The sequence below is a fragment of the Scyliorhinus torazame genome, chromosome 31 (genome assembly GCF_047496885.1).
Source record: "Scyliorhinus torazame isolate Kashiwa2021f chromosome 31, sScyTor2.1, whole genome shotgun sequence".
Classification (NCBI taxonomy): Eukaryota; Metazoa; Chordata; class Chondrichthyes; order Carcharhiniformes; family Scyliorhinidae; genus Scyliorhinus; species Scyliorhinus torazame.
In genome coordinates, this window is record NC_092737.1 from 15,947,139 (window position 1) to 15,963,204 (window position 16,066).

A 16,066-nucleotide genomic window follows, 5' to 3' on the forward strand; every position below is an offset into this window, starting at 1 on the left:
GGATGCTGCCTGGGCTGGAGCGTCTCAGCTATGGGGAGAGGCTGGTTAGGCCGGGGTTGTTTTCCTTGGAGCAGAGAAGGCCGAGGGGGGGCCTGATCGAGGGGGACAATATTATGAGGGACGTTGATAGGGTGGATAGGAAGGAACTTTCCCCTTAGTAGAGGGTCAGTAACCAGGGGGCAGAGATTTAAGGTCAGGGGCAGGAGATTTGAGGAAAAACCTTTTCCCCCAGAGGATGCTGGGAGTCTGGAACTCGCTGCCTGAAAGGGTGGGAGAGGCGGGAACCCTCCCAACATTTAAGAAGCATTTAGATGAGCGATTGGAACTCCGCAGCAAACAAGGCGACGGACCAAGTGCTGGGAAATGGGATTGGAATAGGGAGATGGGGCTGAAGGGCCTCTTTTTCTGTGCTGTAAAACTCTCTGACTAGGATTGTAAATATCTTTCCCACGGTTCTCAATCAGAAGGCACCGGATTGAGCCACAGACTATACCGATTGGCATCACCTGTACAGCCTCTGTCTCTCCACGAGTCCCTTCTGACGGTGAGCCTGAATGATGGGCAACTTGTCATCGGAGGGCCGCTTAGCTGTGGAAACAAAAGGATTGTTCAGATTATAATGTGAACAGGGACTGCTATGAATGCACCAAAACCGTTATTAATAAACACGGGGTTATTGACTAATCGGCACCTATTCTCGTTTATTTTAACATTTTTATTTTCGAGTACCCAATTCATTTTTTCCAATGAAGGGGCAATTTAGCGCGGCCAATCCACCTACCCTGCGCATCTTTGGGTTGCCGGGGGGAAACCCACGCAGACACGGGGAGAATGTGCAAACTCCACCCGGACAGTGACCCAGAGCCGGGATTCGAACCCGGGACCTCGGCGCCGTGAGGCAGCAGTGCTAACCCACCGTGCTGCCCGACCTATTCTCATTTATGCTGTGTCTCTTCACCGTGATGATGTGGGGGTGCCGGCGTTGGACTGGGGTGGGCACAGTAAGAAGTCGTTGAACACCAGGTCAAAGTCCGGCAGGTTTGTTTGGAATCACTAGCTTTCGGAGCGCAGCTCCTTCCTCGAGTGAATGAAGCGGTGGGTTCCAGAATCGCATATATAGACAAAGTCAATGATGCAAGACGATACTTTGAATGTGAGCATTTGCAGGTAATTAAGTCTTTACAGATCCAGAGAGAGGGATAATCCCAGGTTAAGGAGGTGTGAATTGTCTCAAGCCAGGACAGGGATTTCGCAAGCCCAGGCCAGATGGTGGGGGGTGAATGTAATGCGACATGAATCCCAGGTCCCGGTTGAGGCCGCACTCATGTGTGCGGAACTTGGCTATAAGTTTCTGCTCGGCGATTCTGCGTTGTCGCGTGTCCTGAAGGCCGCCTTGGAGAACGCTTACCCGGAGATCAGAGGCTGAATGCCCTCGACTGCTGAAGTGTTCCCCGACTGGAAGGGAACATTCCTGCCTGGCGATTGCCGCGCGATGAACCCCCCTCCCCCACGCCTCACTGGGGGGAACATTGTAACAGGATGTGGGAATGTGTGCCGTTGCCGCCTGTGGACAAACGCTCTTCGGGCCCGGTTAGTATTCCCTACCTGGTCCTTCTCGAACGAAGACGACATCGTCCTCGCTCAGCCACCTGTAGCAGGGGAAGTGCAGCTCCTCGCCCGAGGGGGTCTTCACACTCAGGAAGCGGCAGAACCAATCGTCCTCCACCAAGAACTTCACTTTCTCCAACCGCAGCCACCAGATGGAGCCCAGGTGCTTCTCACTTTTCACCTCGTATTCATCCACCTGGCCAATCAAAGCAAGACGGGGGAAGGGTGTGTCACAAAGAAGCACTCTCAGGGCAGGGGGGAAATGCAAACATAAACGCCAGCCGGAAGCGACGGGAAAAGGCTCGATACGTCGGGACCCGACCCTCTTGGGGCGACTGAGGGGCGGCCAGATACAATTCTTCAAAATCACGGATGCCTTCGCTCGCGGTGGGCGCAGAGGAGATGTCAGGAATGTAGAACAGCCGTCGATACATTCAACTGGGAAGTGGGCAGAGGAATTTGACCTGGAGAATGGTCAAAACGAGGAAGGTGCGATTACCGAGAGGGGTTGACATGGAACTAGGCGAGTGCCCGAGGGAGAAAGGAATAGAGGACATGTTGGCAAGGTGAGAGGGAGTGAGGCGAGAGGGGAATTAACACGAGTATTAACAAGAGGGACCCCACACACACTGTCACACACACCACACACACACACACACGCACTGTCACACACACCACACACACACACACACACTGTCACACACACCACACACACACACTGTCACACACACCACACACTGTCACACACACCACACACACACACACACGCACTGTCACACACACCACACACACACACACACACTGTCACACACACCACACACACACTGTCACACACACCACACACACACACTGTCACACACACCACACACTGTCACACACACCACACACACACACACACGCACTGTCACACACACCACACACACACACACACACTGTCACACACACCACACACACACTGTCACACACACCACACACACACACTGTCACACACACCACACACACACACAGTCACACACACCACACACTCACACACACGCAGTCACACACACCCACACACACTGTCACACACACCACACACACACACACACTGTCTCACAAACCACACACACACACTGTCACACACACCACACACTCACACACACTGTCACACACACCCACAGACACTGTCACACACACCACACACACACTGTCACACACACCACACACTCACACACACACACACACTGTCACACACACCCACACACACACACTGTCACACACACACACTCACACACACACACACCACACACACACACACACACTGTCTCACACACACACACACACACACACTGTCTCACACACACACGCACTCACACACACACACACACTGTCACACACACCACACACACACCACACACACACTCACACACCACACACTCACACACACACTCACACACACACACACACACACACACACTCACACACACACACTCACACAAACACACTCACACACACACCACACACACACACACTGTCACACACACCACACACACACACACACACTGTCACACACCACACACACACTGTCACACACACCCACACACACACACACTACACACACACACTCACACACACACTGTCACACACACCCACACACACACACTGTCACACACACCCACACACTCACACACACACTCACACCACACACACACACTGTCACACACACCCACACACACACACACACACTGTCACACACACCCACACACACACTCACTCACACACACTCACACACTCACTCACTGACACACACACACACACACACACACACTCACTCACACACAAACACACACACTCACACTCACACACCATACACACACACATACTCACACACCCACTCACACACACACTCGCACACACACACACACTCACACACTCACTCACACACACACTCGCACACACACACACTCACACACTCACTCACACACACACACACTCACACACACACTCACACTCACATTCACACACACACTCGCACACACACACACACACATTCACACACACACACACTCACACACTCACTCACACACACACTCGCACACACACACACACACTCACACACTCAGTCACACACACACACACTCACACACACACTCACACTCACATTCACACACACACTCGCACACACACACACACTCACACTCACACTCACACTCACACACTCACACACTCACACACTCACACTCACACATTCACACACACACACTCACACACACACACTCACACACACACACACACTCACACTCACGATCGCGGGCCAGGCCACCGTGGGGGCACCCCTCGGGGTCAGATCCGTGCCCCGTGCCCCCCCCCCCCAGGACCCCGGAGCCCGCCCACGCCGCCTGGTCCCGCCGGTAAATACCAGGTTTGATTTACGTCGGCGGGACAGGCAATTCCTGGGCGGGACTTCGGCCCGTCTGGGTCGGAGAATCCAGCGGGGGGTCCCGCCAACCGGCGCGGCCCGATTCCCGCCCCCGCCCAATCTCCGGTACCGGAGACTTCGGCGGGGGCGGGATTCACGGCGGCCAACGGCCATTCTCCGACCCGGCGGGGGGGGTCGGAGAATGACGCCCCAGATCTGCTCATCCTGATCCAGTCTGGCCCACATGTCACTCCAGACCCCAGAGCAATTTGGTTGACTCTTAAATGCCCCTCAGGGCCTGCCCAGCGACGCCCACATCCCATACTCAACACGCAAATACCACATACAACGCACTCCCCGCACATACACCACGCACACACCGCACACCAAACACACCAGGACGATCCATGAGCAGATAGATAATTGTATTTTACTGGCTTTGGAGGAGGGTGGAACGTTGGCCCAGACACCTGACGGAAAGAGCTGCCGTTTTGATCCGCCGGTTTCAGGACGTGAGTCTCTCTGGGCCCTTGTGGGCGCAGCCTGCTGGAGCGGAACATTGGCACAGTCACATCCAGGGAATGCCAACTAATTCCAGCTCACGGCACCCGCTGGTCAGGTAGGGTAACCCAGCGCGAAGCGAGTCTCTGCGTGCTCGGGGAGACAGCGACTTTTGCCCAGTGGGAGTTGAGGTTGGCGACGAGGAGATGAATGCACCACAACCGACGTCGGAGTCCTGGGGGGGGGGGGGGGCCGTGAGGAGGTGGGGGGGGGGGGGGGGATGGTGATATTTCTCACCTCTGGTTCCGGCAAAGGTTAGAAAGCTTTGGATTCGAGCTCCACCTCAAGGCCCATTATTAAGGTTGGCGCCCTCATAATGTGGCTACTGAATAAGGTCACAGAATAACACATAGATACATGCATAGAACAAACAGTGCAGAAGGAGGCCATTCGGCCCATCGAGTCTGCACCGACCCACTTAAGCCCTCACTTCCACCCCATCCCCGCCACCCAATAACCCCTCCTAACCTTTTTGGACACGAAGGGCAATTTATCATGGCCAATCCACCTAACCCGCACATCTTTGGACTGTGGGAGGAAACCGGAGCAGCCGGAGGAAACCCACGCACACACGGGGGGAGGACGTGCAGACTCCGCACAGACAGTCACCCAGCGGGGAATCGAACCTGGGACCCTGGCACTGTGAAGCCACAGTGCTATCCAGTTGTGCTCCTCGAGAAGTGGGAGGCCTCTAAGCCTGATTTCTGGCACTCCTTCGCCAAAGGAATGTAAATTGCAGCAAATTGCCCTTCAGGTAAGATTTCCATGAGAAAGCAACGCCATTGCCTAACTTCCAGCTAGCCTGGCTTCAGGACCATGCGCCTCTCTTCCTTTACAGACGAATGAGCCTGAACCACTCCTTGTGAGGAGGCGGGCGATGGAGGGAGGCCAACCCTGAGCTTGTAAGACACCTTCGGCCCAGCCTGAGAATCTGACACAGGTTTCTGGCTGATGAGGACCCAGCGCCACAAAGGTCGTTTTAGTATCTCGCAACAGAGCACAGGGCCGGCCTCTGGGACACGAGAGTAGCACCGTCTCTCAAGCCCAGAGCACCGGGAAGTGTCAGCGGTTCCCTCCAACAGAAAATCAGAAACCAGAAGGCTTACTGATCAATTGGCCGTGTTTTTCTCCACTCTTTGTTCCTCAGCAACCCATGCCTGCACTCAACCTGGGGGAACATCCCAGGCCTGGGATGATAGGCCGCAGAGTAACATTCGTGCCACACAAGTGTCAGGCAATAACCACCTCCGATTGGAGAGAGCGCCCATTATCTCCACCTTGACATTCGATGGCATTCCCATCGCTGAATCCCCCACTATCTACACCCTGGGGTGGTTACCATTGACCAGAAACTGAACTGGACCCAGCCACATTAATACTGTGGCTCCCAGAGCAGGTCAGAGGCTGGGAATCCTGCGGAGAGTAACTCACCCCCTGATCCAAGAACATAAGAACTAGGAGCAGGAGTAGGCCATCTGGCCCCTCGAGCCTGCTCCGCCATTCAGTGAGATCACGGCTGATCTTTTGTGGACTCAGCTCCACTTTCCGGCCCGAACACCATAACCCTTAATCCCTTTATTCTTCAAAAAGCTGTCCACCATCTACAAGGCACAAGTCAGGAGTGTGATGGGAGACTCCCCACTTGCCTGGATGAGCGCAGCTCCAACAACACTCAAGAAGCTCAACACCATCCAGGACAAAGCAGCCCCGCTTGATTGCTCCCCCTTCCACAAACATTCACTCCCTCCCCCACCGACGCACAGCGGCAGCCGTGTGTACCGTCTACAAGATGCACGGCAGCAACTCACCGAGGCTCCTCAGGCAGCACCTTCCAAACCCACCACCTCTACCATCTAGAAGGACGAGGGCAGCAGATACCTGGGAACCCCACCACCTGGAGGTTCCCCTCCGAGTCACTCCCCGCCCCGACTGGGAAATATATTGGTCGCTCCCTCACTGACGCGTTGTTGCGATCCCAATCGATGTTCTAGCTGGACGGAAAGATCCCAGAACGGAACCCTGTCTCAAAAGACGGTGGGTGCGATCCACCACCAACCGCGTTGCGCCCTCTCTCTCGAGCGTGGTGGATGTCGGGAGAGGCGTCCGAGTCAGAGGCACACCCGCAAGGGGGAGGTGACCAAACGGCGTGGCATTCACCCGCCTCACCAGTGAGGCCGCAGCTGGGCCACTGGAGGCCCCTGGATGGTTAGGTTCAATGCAGGGTGGCTCCCTATCCGTCCTCCTCCTGGAAGGCGGGCACCTTGCCGCTGCCCAACTGGCAGGAGCACTGCCTGGGTGCCAGGGTGGCACTGCCAAGGGTCAGGGGCCGAGGGGGGGGGCCACGCCCATGAAAGGTGGGTGGAGAGGTTTGAAGGTGGGGGTGTGCAGGGCGGGTACGGGGCCTCTTCAGGCGGCGCGCTGGCGCAGTGGTTAGCACCGCTGCCTCACGACGCTGAGGACCCGGGTTCAACCCCGGCCCCGGGACACATGTGGAGTTTGCACATTCTCCCCGTGCCTGCATGAGTGCTCCAAATTTGCAAAACAAAAGGGGACTTCTGGGTGGTTGGGGGGGGGCGGTCCTGGAAAGGGGAGGGGCTTGTAAGTGGGCGAGGGGCGGGCCTGACGAGGGGGGAGACCCCCAGGGACCCCGTAGCGGGGTGTCCTCACCTTGTCAAAATGGCGACCCGATCTCTGTGTTCAGCTCCCCAGTGCTGAACAAAAGTGTGGGCTAAACCGGTGTGAAACTCCCCAAAGTCCCTTCAAAGCTCACAGGATGACTGCGGCCAGACACACTCCTCCCTGAACTCAAGTGAATGCCTATGGACTTAGACCTCCCCCCCCCCCCCGGGTCTGCGGCACAAGTGCCAGCACACTATGACGATGTTGGACACTTTCCGTACCCCCTCTCTCTCTCCCTCAGCAGCCACCACGCGCGGGTTTCACGGTTTCGAAAAGCACACGTGAACAGCACCGTCGTGAACTCGGCCCATCCGAGGCGGAGCATCGCGGAGGCCCCGGAGAATACCGGGTCGGGCCCGCTGATAACATGCACACGGTGTTTACTCTACGTGCACTCCAGGCCGCGTTGACGGCGCTGTCGGGGCGAGGGAGAATAGCGGTTTGGCATCAAATCGCCGCTCGCCACGATTTTAGTGTCGGGACTTATTGTCCGCCCAATCGCGTATCGCGATTTCGGCGTCAGTCAGCGGAGAATCAAGATGGCGGCTCACGACCACCTTCTGAAGGGCGACTAATGTTGGCCTAGCCTGTAGTGCCCACACACCCCGAGTGAACAATCAAAAGCACGGTGGCGGGCGCAGTGGGTTAGCACCGCTGCCTCACGGCGGCAGGGAGCCGGGTTCGATTCCGGCCTCGGGTGGCTGTCCGTGCGGAGCCCGCACGTCCTCCCCCGTGGCTGCGTGGGTTTCCTCCGGGTGCTCCGGTTTCCTCCCGCAGCCCAAAGATGTGCAGGTTAGGGTGGATTGGCAATGCTGAAATTGCCCCTTGGTGTCCAAAAGGTTAGGTGGGCTTACGGGTGGGGGGGGGGGGGGGGGGGGGAGTGGGCCTGGGGCGGGTGCTGTTTCAGAGGGTCGGGGGGGGGGGGGGGGCGGGCTCGGTGGGACGAACGGCCTCCTTCTGCGCTGAGAGAGAGAGTCCACGGTGCTGTGGCCCCCGAGTGTAACCTAGCCCTGCTGAAATCAATAACAGTTCCAAGGCATCGAAAGATGTTTGGTGAGGCAGAACTAACAAGGAGGAATGCAAGTTTATTGGAAATGGGTGAGGGGGCCAGAGGAATGTAGGGATCTCCTGAACCTTGCATTGAACTGGGAGGTCGAACGTTGGGTCGTTTTACAGATTAGGTATCTTGACCGAAGGTTCCAGGAACCAGCTTGGCTAGGTTTTCCTTATCTGTGTGTAAACAGTACCTCTCTGTTCATAGTCTTTGGCATGTGGCTGACGGGCCAAGTCAAACATCCTGTGACAATTGGGCCTTTGGGTGTGCTTGACAATTAAGGTGTGGGTTTCCGTCTCGCTGGGCTTCATAGCTGTTACCTTATCGCGCTCCACTCGTAAAACCGCCCGGAGTCATTCACAGGTTTGTTTGCCTGAAAGGCTGCGTTGAGCACACAAATGGACTTGTAGATTCACAGCCAGAATGAACTTGCATTTGCCTGGCGCCTTTCCCGTCCCCAAACGCCCCCCCCCCCAACCGACGAAGGTAAGCGTACAGCAGTGATTGAGCGGTGAATGCGCAGCAAAGGCTCATGGGATCTTAGAGCCCCCACAGTGCAGAAAGAGGCCATTCGGCCCCATCGAGTCTGCACAGTCCCTTCGAAAGACCACCCCATCTAGGCCCAATACTCCACCCTATTCCAGCCACCCCACGCTGAGGGGGCAATTTAGCACGGCCAAACCCACCTAACCTGAACATTCCTGGACGCTAAGGGGCAATTTATCACGGCCAATCCACCTAACCTGCACGTCTTTGGACTGTGGGAGGAAACCGGAGCACCCGGAGGAAACCCACGCACACACGGGGGAGAACGTGCAGACTCCGCACTGACAGTCGCCCGAGGCCGGAATCGAACCCGGGTCCCTGGCGCTGTGAGGCAGCAGTGCTAACCACTGTGCCGCCGTGCCACCCTAAATCGACAGGGTGGGGGGGGGGGGCGGGGGGCTGTACACGGGGTCAGGAATGGAAGCCAGAGGTCCACTTTCAGAAGGGGTGGGGCCTTGGATCCTCAGGGTGACTTCGCAAAGAGGCGATGGGGGGTAATCATACCCGATCTCCAGAGCCTGCGGAAGATAACTCGCCTGGGTTCCCTCCGATCGGCCCCTTCCAGCTTCCCCCTTCATTCGGTAGGATCGTGGCGGCCTCCACACCACGTTCCTGCCTACGAGCCGCCCCATCGTGTTTGACTCCCTTGTTACTCAACAACCCATCTACCTCAGCCTCCGAAAACATCCAAAGCTCCTGCCAACGCGAAGTGGGTGAGAGGGGACGGATGTAGCTGGCCTGCCTTCTCAGGGCCTGGGCAACACTTGTAGGCCCAATAAAGTGCCAGTGTATTGAGCCAAATTGGCACAGCTACGCTCTTCCTCTGCTCTGTGCTTGGCTGCTGGCTCCTTCAAAGGGAGACGAGGATTTTGTGACTGAGGGAAGACAACCTGACGGTGCTCGTTCAAAGCAAAATGAGATTTCCTAAATTTGTTCCAAACAGGAGCAAACTCTTATCCTGAAGTGAACTCTGGTCAGATCACAGAGAGCACAACAGACGGTCCAGTACTAAAGGTAGTATTGTTACACAGAGTCGTCCTCACACCCTCCGTACACTCAATACTCACACTCACCGCACACTCAATACTCACACTCACCGCACACTCAATACTCACACTCACTGTACACTCAATACTCACACTCACCGTGCACTCAATACTCACACTCACTGCACACTCAATACTCACACTCACCGCACACTCAATACTCACACTCATTGCACACTCAATACTCACACCCACTGCACACTCAATACTCACACCCACTGCACACTCAATACTCACACTCACCGCACACTCAATACTCACACGCATTGCACACTCAATACTCACACTCACCGCACTCTCAATACTCACACTCACCGCACTCTCAATACTCACACTCACCGCACACTCATGACTCAAACTCACTGTACACTCAATACTCACACTCACCACACACTCAATACTCACACTCATTGCACACTCAATACTCACACTCACCGCACACGCAATACTCACACTCATTGCACACTCAATACTCACACTCACCGCACACTCAATACTCACACTCACCGTAAACTCAATACTCACACTCACTGTGCACTCAATACTCACACTCACCGTACACTCAATACTCACACTCACCATACACTCAATACACACACCCTCCGTACACTCAATACTCACACTCACCGTACACTCAATACTCACACTCACCGCACACTCAATACTCACACCCTCCGTACACGCAATACTCACACTCACCGTACACTCAATACTCACACTCAATACTCACACTCAACACTCACACTCACCGCACACTCAATACTCACGCCCTCCGTACACTCAATACTCACACTCACCGCACACTCAATACTCACGCCCTCCGTACACTCAATACTCACACTCACCTCACACTCAATACTCACACTCACCGCACACTCAATACTCACACTCACCGTACACTCAATACTCACACTCACCGCACACAAAATACTCACACTCACCGCACACTCAATACTCACACTCACCGTACACCCAATACTCACACTCACCGTACACTCAATACTCACACCCTCCGTACACTCAATACTCACACTCACCGTACACTCAATACTAACACGCACTGTACACTCAATACTCACACTCACCGTGCACTCAATACTCACACTCACCGTACACTCAATACTCACACTCACCGCACACTCAATACTCACACTCACCGCACACTCAATACTCACACTCACCGTGCACTCAATACTCACACCCACCGTACACAATACTCACACTCACCGCACACTCAATACTCACACCCTCCGTACACTCAATACTCACACTCACCGTACACTCAATACTCACACCCTCCGTACACTCAATACTCACACTCACCGTACACTCAATACTCACACCCTCCGTACAGTCAATACTCACACTCACCGCACACTCAATACTCACACTCACCGCACACTCAATACTCACACCCTCCGTACACTCAATACTCACACTCACCATACACTCAATACTCACACTCACCGCACACTCAATACTCACACTCACCGCACACTCAATACTCACACTCACTGTACACACAATACTCACACTCACCGTAAACTCAATACTCACACTCACCGCACACTCAATACTCACACTCACTGCACACTCAATACTCACACTCACCGTAGACTCAATACTCACACTTACCGTAGACTCAATACTAACACTCACCACACACTCAATACTAACACTCACCGTACACTCAATACTCACACTCACCGTACAGTCAATACTCACACTCACCGTACACTCAATACTCACACTCACCGCACACTCAATACCCACACCCTCCGTACACTCAATACTAACACTCACCGCACACAATACTCACACTCACCATACACTCAATACTCACACTCACCGCACACTCAATACACACACTCACCATACACTCAATACTCACACTCACCGTACACACAATACTCACACTCACCATACACTCAATACTCACACTCACTGTACACACAATACTCACACTCACTGCACACTCAATACTCACACTCTCCGTACACTCAATACTCACACTCACCATACTCTCAATTCTCACACTCACCGTACACTCAATACTCACACCCTCCGTACACTCAATACTCACACTCACCGTGCACTCAATACTAACACTCACCGTACACTCAATACTCACACTCACCGTACACACAATACTCACACTCACCGTACACTCAATACTCACACTCACCGTACACACAATACTCACACTCACCGTACACTCAATACTCACACTCACCGCACACTCAATACTCACACTCACCATACACTCAATACTCACACTCACCGTACACTCAATACTCACACTCACCGCACACTCAATACTCACACTCACCGTACACTCAATACTCACACTCACCGTACACTCCATACTTACACGCTCCGTACACTCAATACTCACACCCTCCGTACACTCAATACTCACACTCACCGCACACAATACTCACACTCACCGTACACTCAATACTCACACTCACCATACACTCAATACTCACACTCACCGTGCACTCAATACTAACACTCACCGTACACTCAATACTCACACTCACCGCACACTCAATACACACACTCACCATACACTCAATACTCACACTCACCGTACACACAATACTCACACTCACCATACACTCAATACTCACACTCACTGTACACACAATACTCACACTCACCGCACACTCAATACTCACACTCTCCGTACACTCAATACTCACACTCACCATACTCTCAATACTCACACTCACCGTACACTCAATACTCACACCCTCCGTACACTCAATACTCACACTCACCGTGCACTCAATACTAACACTCACCGTACACTCAATACTCACACTCACCGTACACACAATACTCACACTCACCGTACACTCAATACTCACACTCACCGTACACACAATACTCACACTCACCGTACACTCAATACTCACACTCACCGCACACTCAATACTCACACTCACCATACCCTCAATACTCACACTCACCGTACACTCAATACTCACACTCACCGCACACTCAATACTCACACTCACCGTACACTCAATACTCACACTCACCGCACACTCCATACTCACACGCTCCGTACACTCAATACTCACACTCACCGTACACTCAATACTCACACTCACCGTACACACAATACTCACACTCACCGTACACTCAATACTCACACTCACCGTATACTCAATACACACACTCACCATACACTCAATACTCACACTCACCGTACACACAATACTCACACTCACCGTACACTCAATACTCACACTCACCGTATACTCAATACACACACTCACCGCACACTCAATACTCACACTCACCGCACACTCAATACTCACACTCACCGTAAACTCAATACTCACACTCACCGTACACTCAATACACACACTCACCGTACACTCAATACTCACACTCACGAGACTTCCGGGTGCGGCGATGACCAGCTAAGTCGCACGTTTCGGCAGCTCCCGGTGGAACGGACTTTTGGGCTCTTGATAAGAGCCCCAACGGCAATTTTAACGGCTAAAAACACCGTGCGGTAAACCAGAAGGGTGTTCCCCCTGGACACGGATGGAAAAAGGAGAGGAAAGTGGCCGGATTGCAGCGGATCCTTTGGAACAACGGCAAGGAAGGCAAGCAAAAACCACGATGGCGTCGGAAGGTGGCAGTTTCATATGGGGCCCTGAACAACAAGAGTTCTTGAAATGCTGAGTGGAGGAGATAAAAAAGGAAATGAAGAAAGAGCTGTTGGCCCCGATATTACAGGCGATCGAAGGGCTGAAAGAGGAACAAAAGACCCAGGAGCAGGAGCTTCGGGTCGTGAAGGCGAAAGCAGCCGAGAATGAAACAGGGCCTGGTGGTGAAGTCGGAGATACAGGAGGCACACCAGAAACGATGTGTGGAGAGGTTGGAGGCATTGGAAAACAACGCAAGGAGGAACAACTTGAGGATTCTTGGTCTTCCTGAAGGTGTGGAGGGGGCGGACGTCGGGGCATATGTGAGCACGATGCTGCATTCGTTAATGGGAGCGGAGGCCCCGACGGGTCCGTTGGAGGTGGAGGGAGCATACCGAGTTATGGTGCGAGGATCGAGAGCAGGAGAAACTCCCAGAGCCATAGTGGTGAGATTCTTCCGTTTTAAGGATAGAGAAATGGTCCTTAGATGGGCGAAGAAAACTCGGTGCAGTAAATGGGAGAACGCGGTGATCCGCGTTTATCAAGATTGGAGTGCGGAGGTGGCGAGAAGGAGGGCGAGCTTTAATCGGACCAAGGCGGTACTTCACAAAAGGAAGATAAAATTTGGAATGCTGCAACCGGCAAGACTGTGGGTCACATATCAAGGGAGGCACCACTACTTTGAGACGGCGGATGAAGCGTGGACTTTTATTGTAGAAGAAAAATTGGAATGAGTGGATTATGAAAAAGAACGTTTGGACAAAGTGGTGGGGCGAATGGGGGGGGGCGAAGAGGGGTTTTATGTTCTAATCCTGCGGTATGGTAACTTTTCTTTCTCCCACAGGTGGTGATGGGGGGAGGTGGGGAGGGAGAGGAGATGGGGCGTTGGCCATGGGAGGCGGGGCCGAGGGAGAGGCGCGGGCTTGGTTCCCGCGCTATGATAATTATGGTGGGAATAGAGAAGCAGGAAGGAGGGGGCGTCGCACGGTGCGAGCCGTGATCACGGGGGGAAGCCGAGGTCAGCCAGAGTTTGCTGACTTCTGGGAGCAACATGGGGGGAGTAATTACGCTAGCGGGGGGTCTAGCGGGGGGGGTGGGAGGGGGGAATTACTGGGTTGCTGCTGCTGGGGAAAGGGGGGAGTGGGTACGGGAGAGGTTGGGCGGGGGGGCACCGCCTGGGGGAGATACAGCTGCGTGGGAACTGGGTGAGAAGCTGGAAAAAGATGATGGCTAACCGGCAAGGGGGGGGGGGGGGGGGGTGGGAAGCCCCCCAACTCGGCTGATCACGTGGAACGTGAGAGGGCTTAACGGGCCGATAAAGAGGGCACGAGTACTCGCACACCTTAAGAAACTTAAAGCAGATGTGGTTATGTTACAGGAAACGCACCTGAAACTGATAGACCAGGTTAGGCTGCGCAAAGGATGGGTGGGGCAGGTGTTCCATTCGGGGCTGGATGCGATAAACAGGGGGGTGGCTATATTAGTGGGGAAGCGGGTAATGTTCGAGGCAAAGACTATAGTGGCGGATAACGGGGGCAGATACGTGATGGTGAGTGGCAAATTACAGGGAGAGATGGTGGTTTTGGTAAACGTGTATGCCCCGAACTGGGACGATACCAACTTTATGAGGCGAATGCTAGGACGCATCCCGGACCTAGAGATGGGAAAGCTGATAATGGGGGGAGACTTTAACACGGTGTTGGAACCAAGGCTGGATAGGTCGAAGTCCAGGACTGGTAGGAGGCCGGCAGCAGCCAAGGTGCTTAAGGATTTTATGGAGCAGATGGGAGGGGTGGACCCGTGGAGATTCAGTAGACCTAGGAGTAAGGAGTTCTCGTTTTTCTCCTATGTCCATAAAGTCTATTCGCGCATAGACTTTTTTGTGTTGGGTAGGGCATTTATCCCGAGGGTGAGGGGAACGGAATATACGGCTATAGCCATTTTGGATCATGCCCCACACTGGGTAGACTTGGAGATAGGGGAGGAAACAAGAGGGCGCCCACCCTGGAGAATGGACATGGGACTAATGGCGGATGAGGGGGTGTGCCTAAGGGTGAGGGGATGCATTGAAAAGTACTTGGAACTCAATGACAATGGGGAGGTTCAGGTGGGAGTGGTCTGGGAGGCGTTGAAGGCGGTGGTTAGGGGGGAGCTGATATCAATAAGGACACATAAAGGGAAGCAGGAGAGTAAGGAACGGGAGCGGTTGCTGCAAGAACTTTTGAGGGTGGACAGACAATATGCGGAAGCACCGGAGGAGGGACTGTACAGGGAAAGGCAAAGGCTGCATGTGGAATTTGACTTGCTGACTACAGGCACTGCAGAGGCACAATGGAGGAAGGCGCAGGGTGTACAGTATGAATATCGAGAGAAGGCGAGCAGATTGCTGGCACACCAATTGAGGAAAAGGGGAGCAGCGAGGGAAATAGGGGGGGTGAGGGACGAGGAAGGAGAGACGGAGCGGGGAGCGGAGAGAGTGAATGAAGTGTTCAAGACATTTTATAAAAAA

General features: G+C 54.0%; 1 protein-coding gene across 1 annotated transcript in view; it reads right to left on the reverse strand.

Moving 5' to 3' along the window:
• Positions 1 to 16,066, reverse strand: part of LOC140404576 (polyunsaturated fatty acid 5-lipoxygenase-like) — a 70,767-nt gene that overhangs the window by 36,003 nt on the left and 18,698 nt on the right. The window contains 2 exon segments of the mRNA XM_072493179.1: positions 507 to 588; positions 1,606 to 1,804. Coding sequence (XP_072349280.1) covers positions 507 to 588; positions 1,606 to 1,804 — 281 coding nt within the window.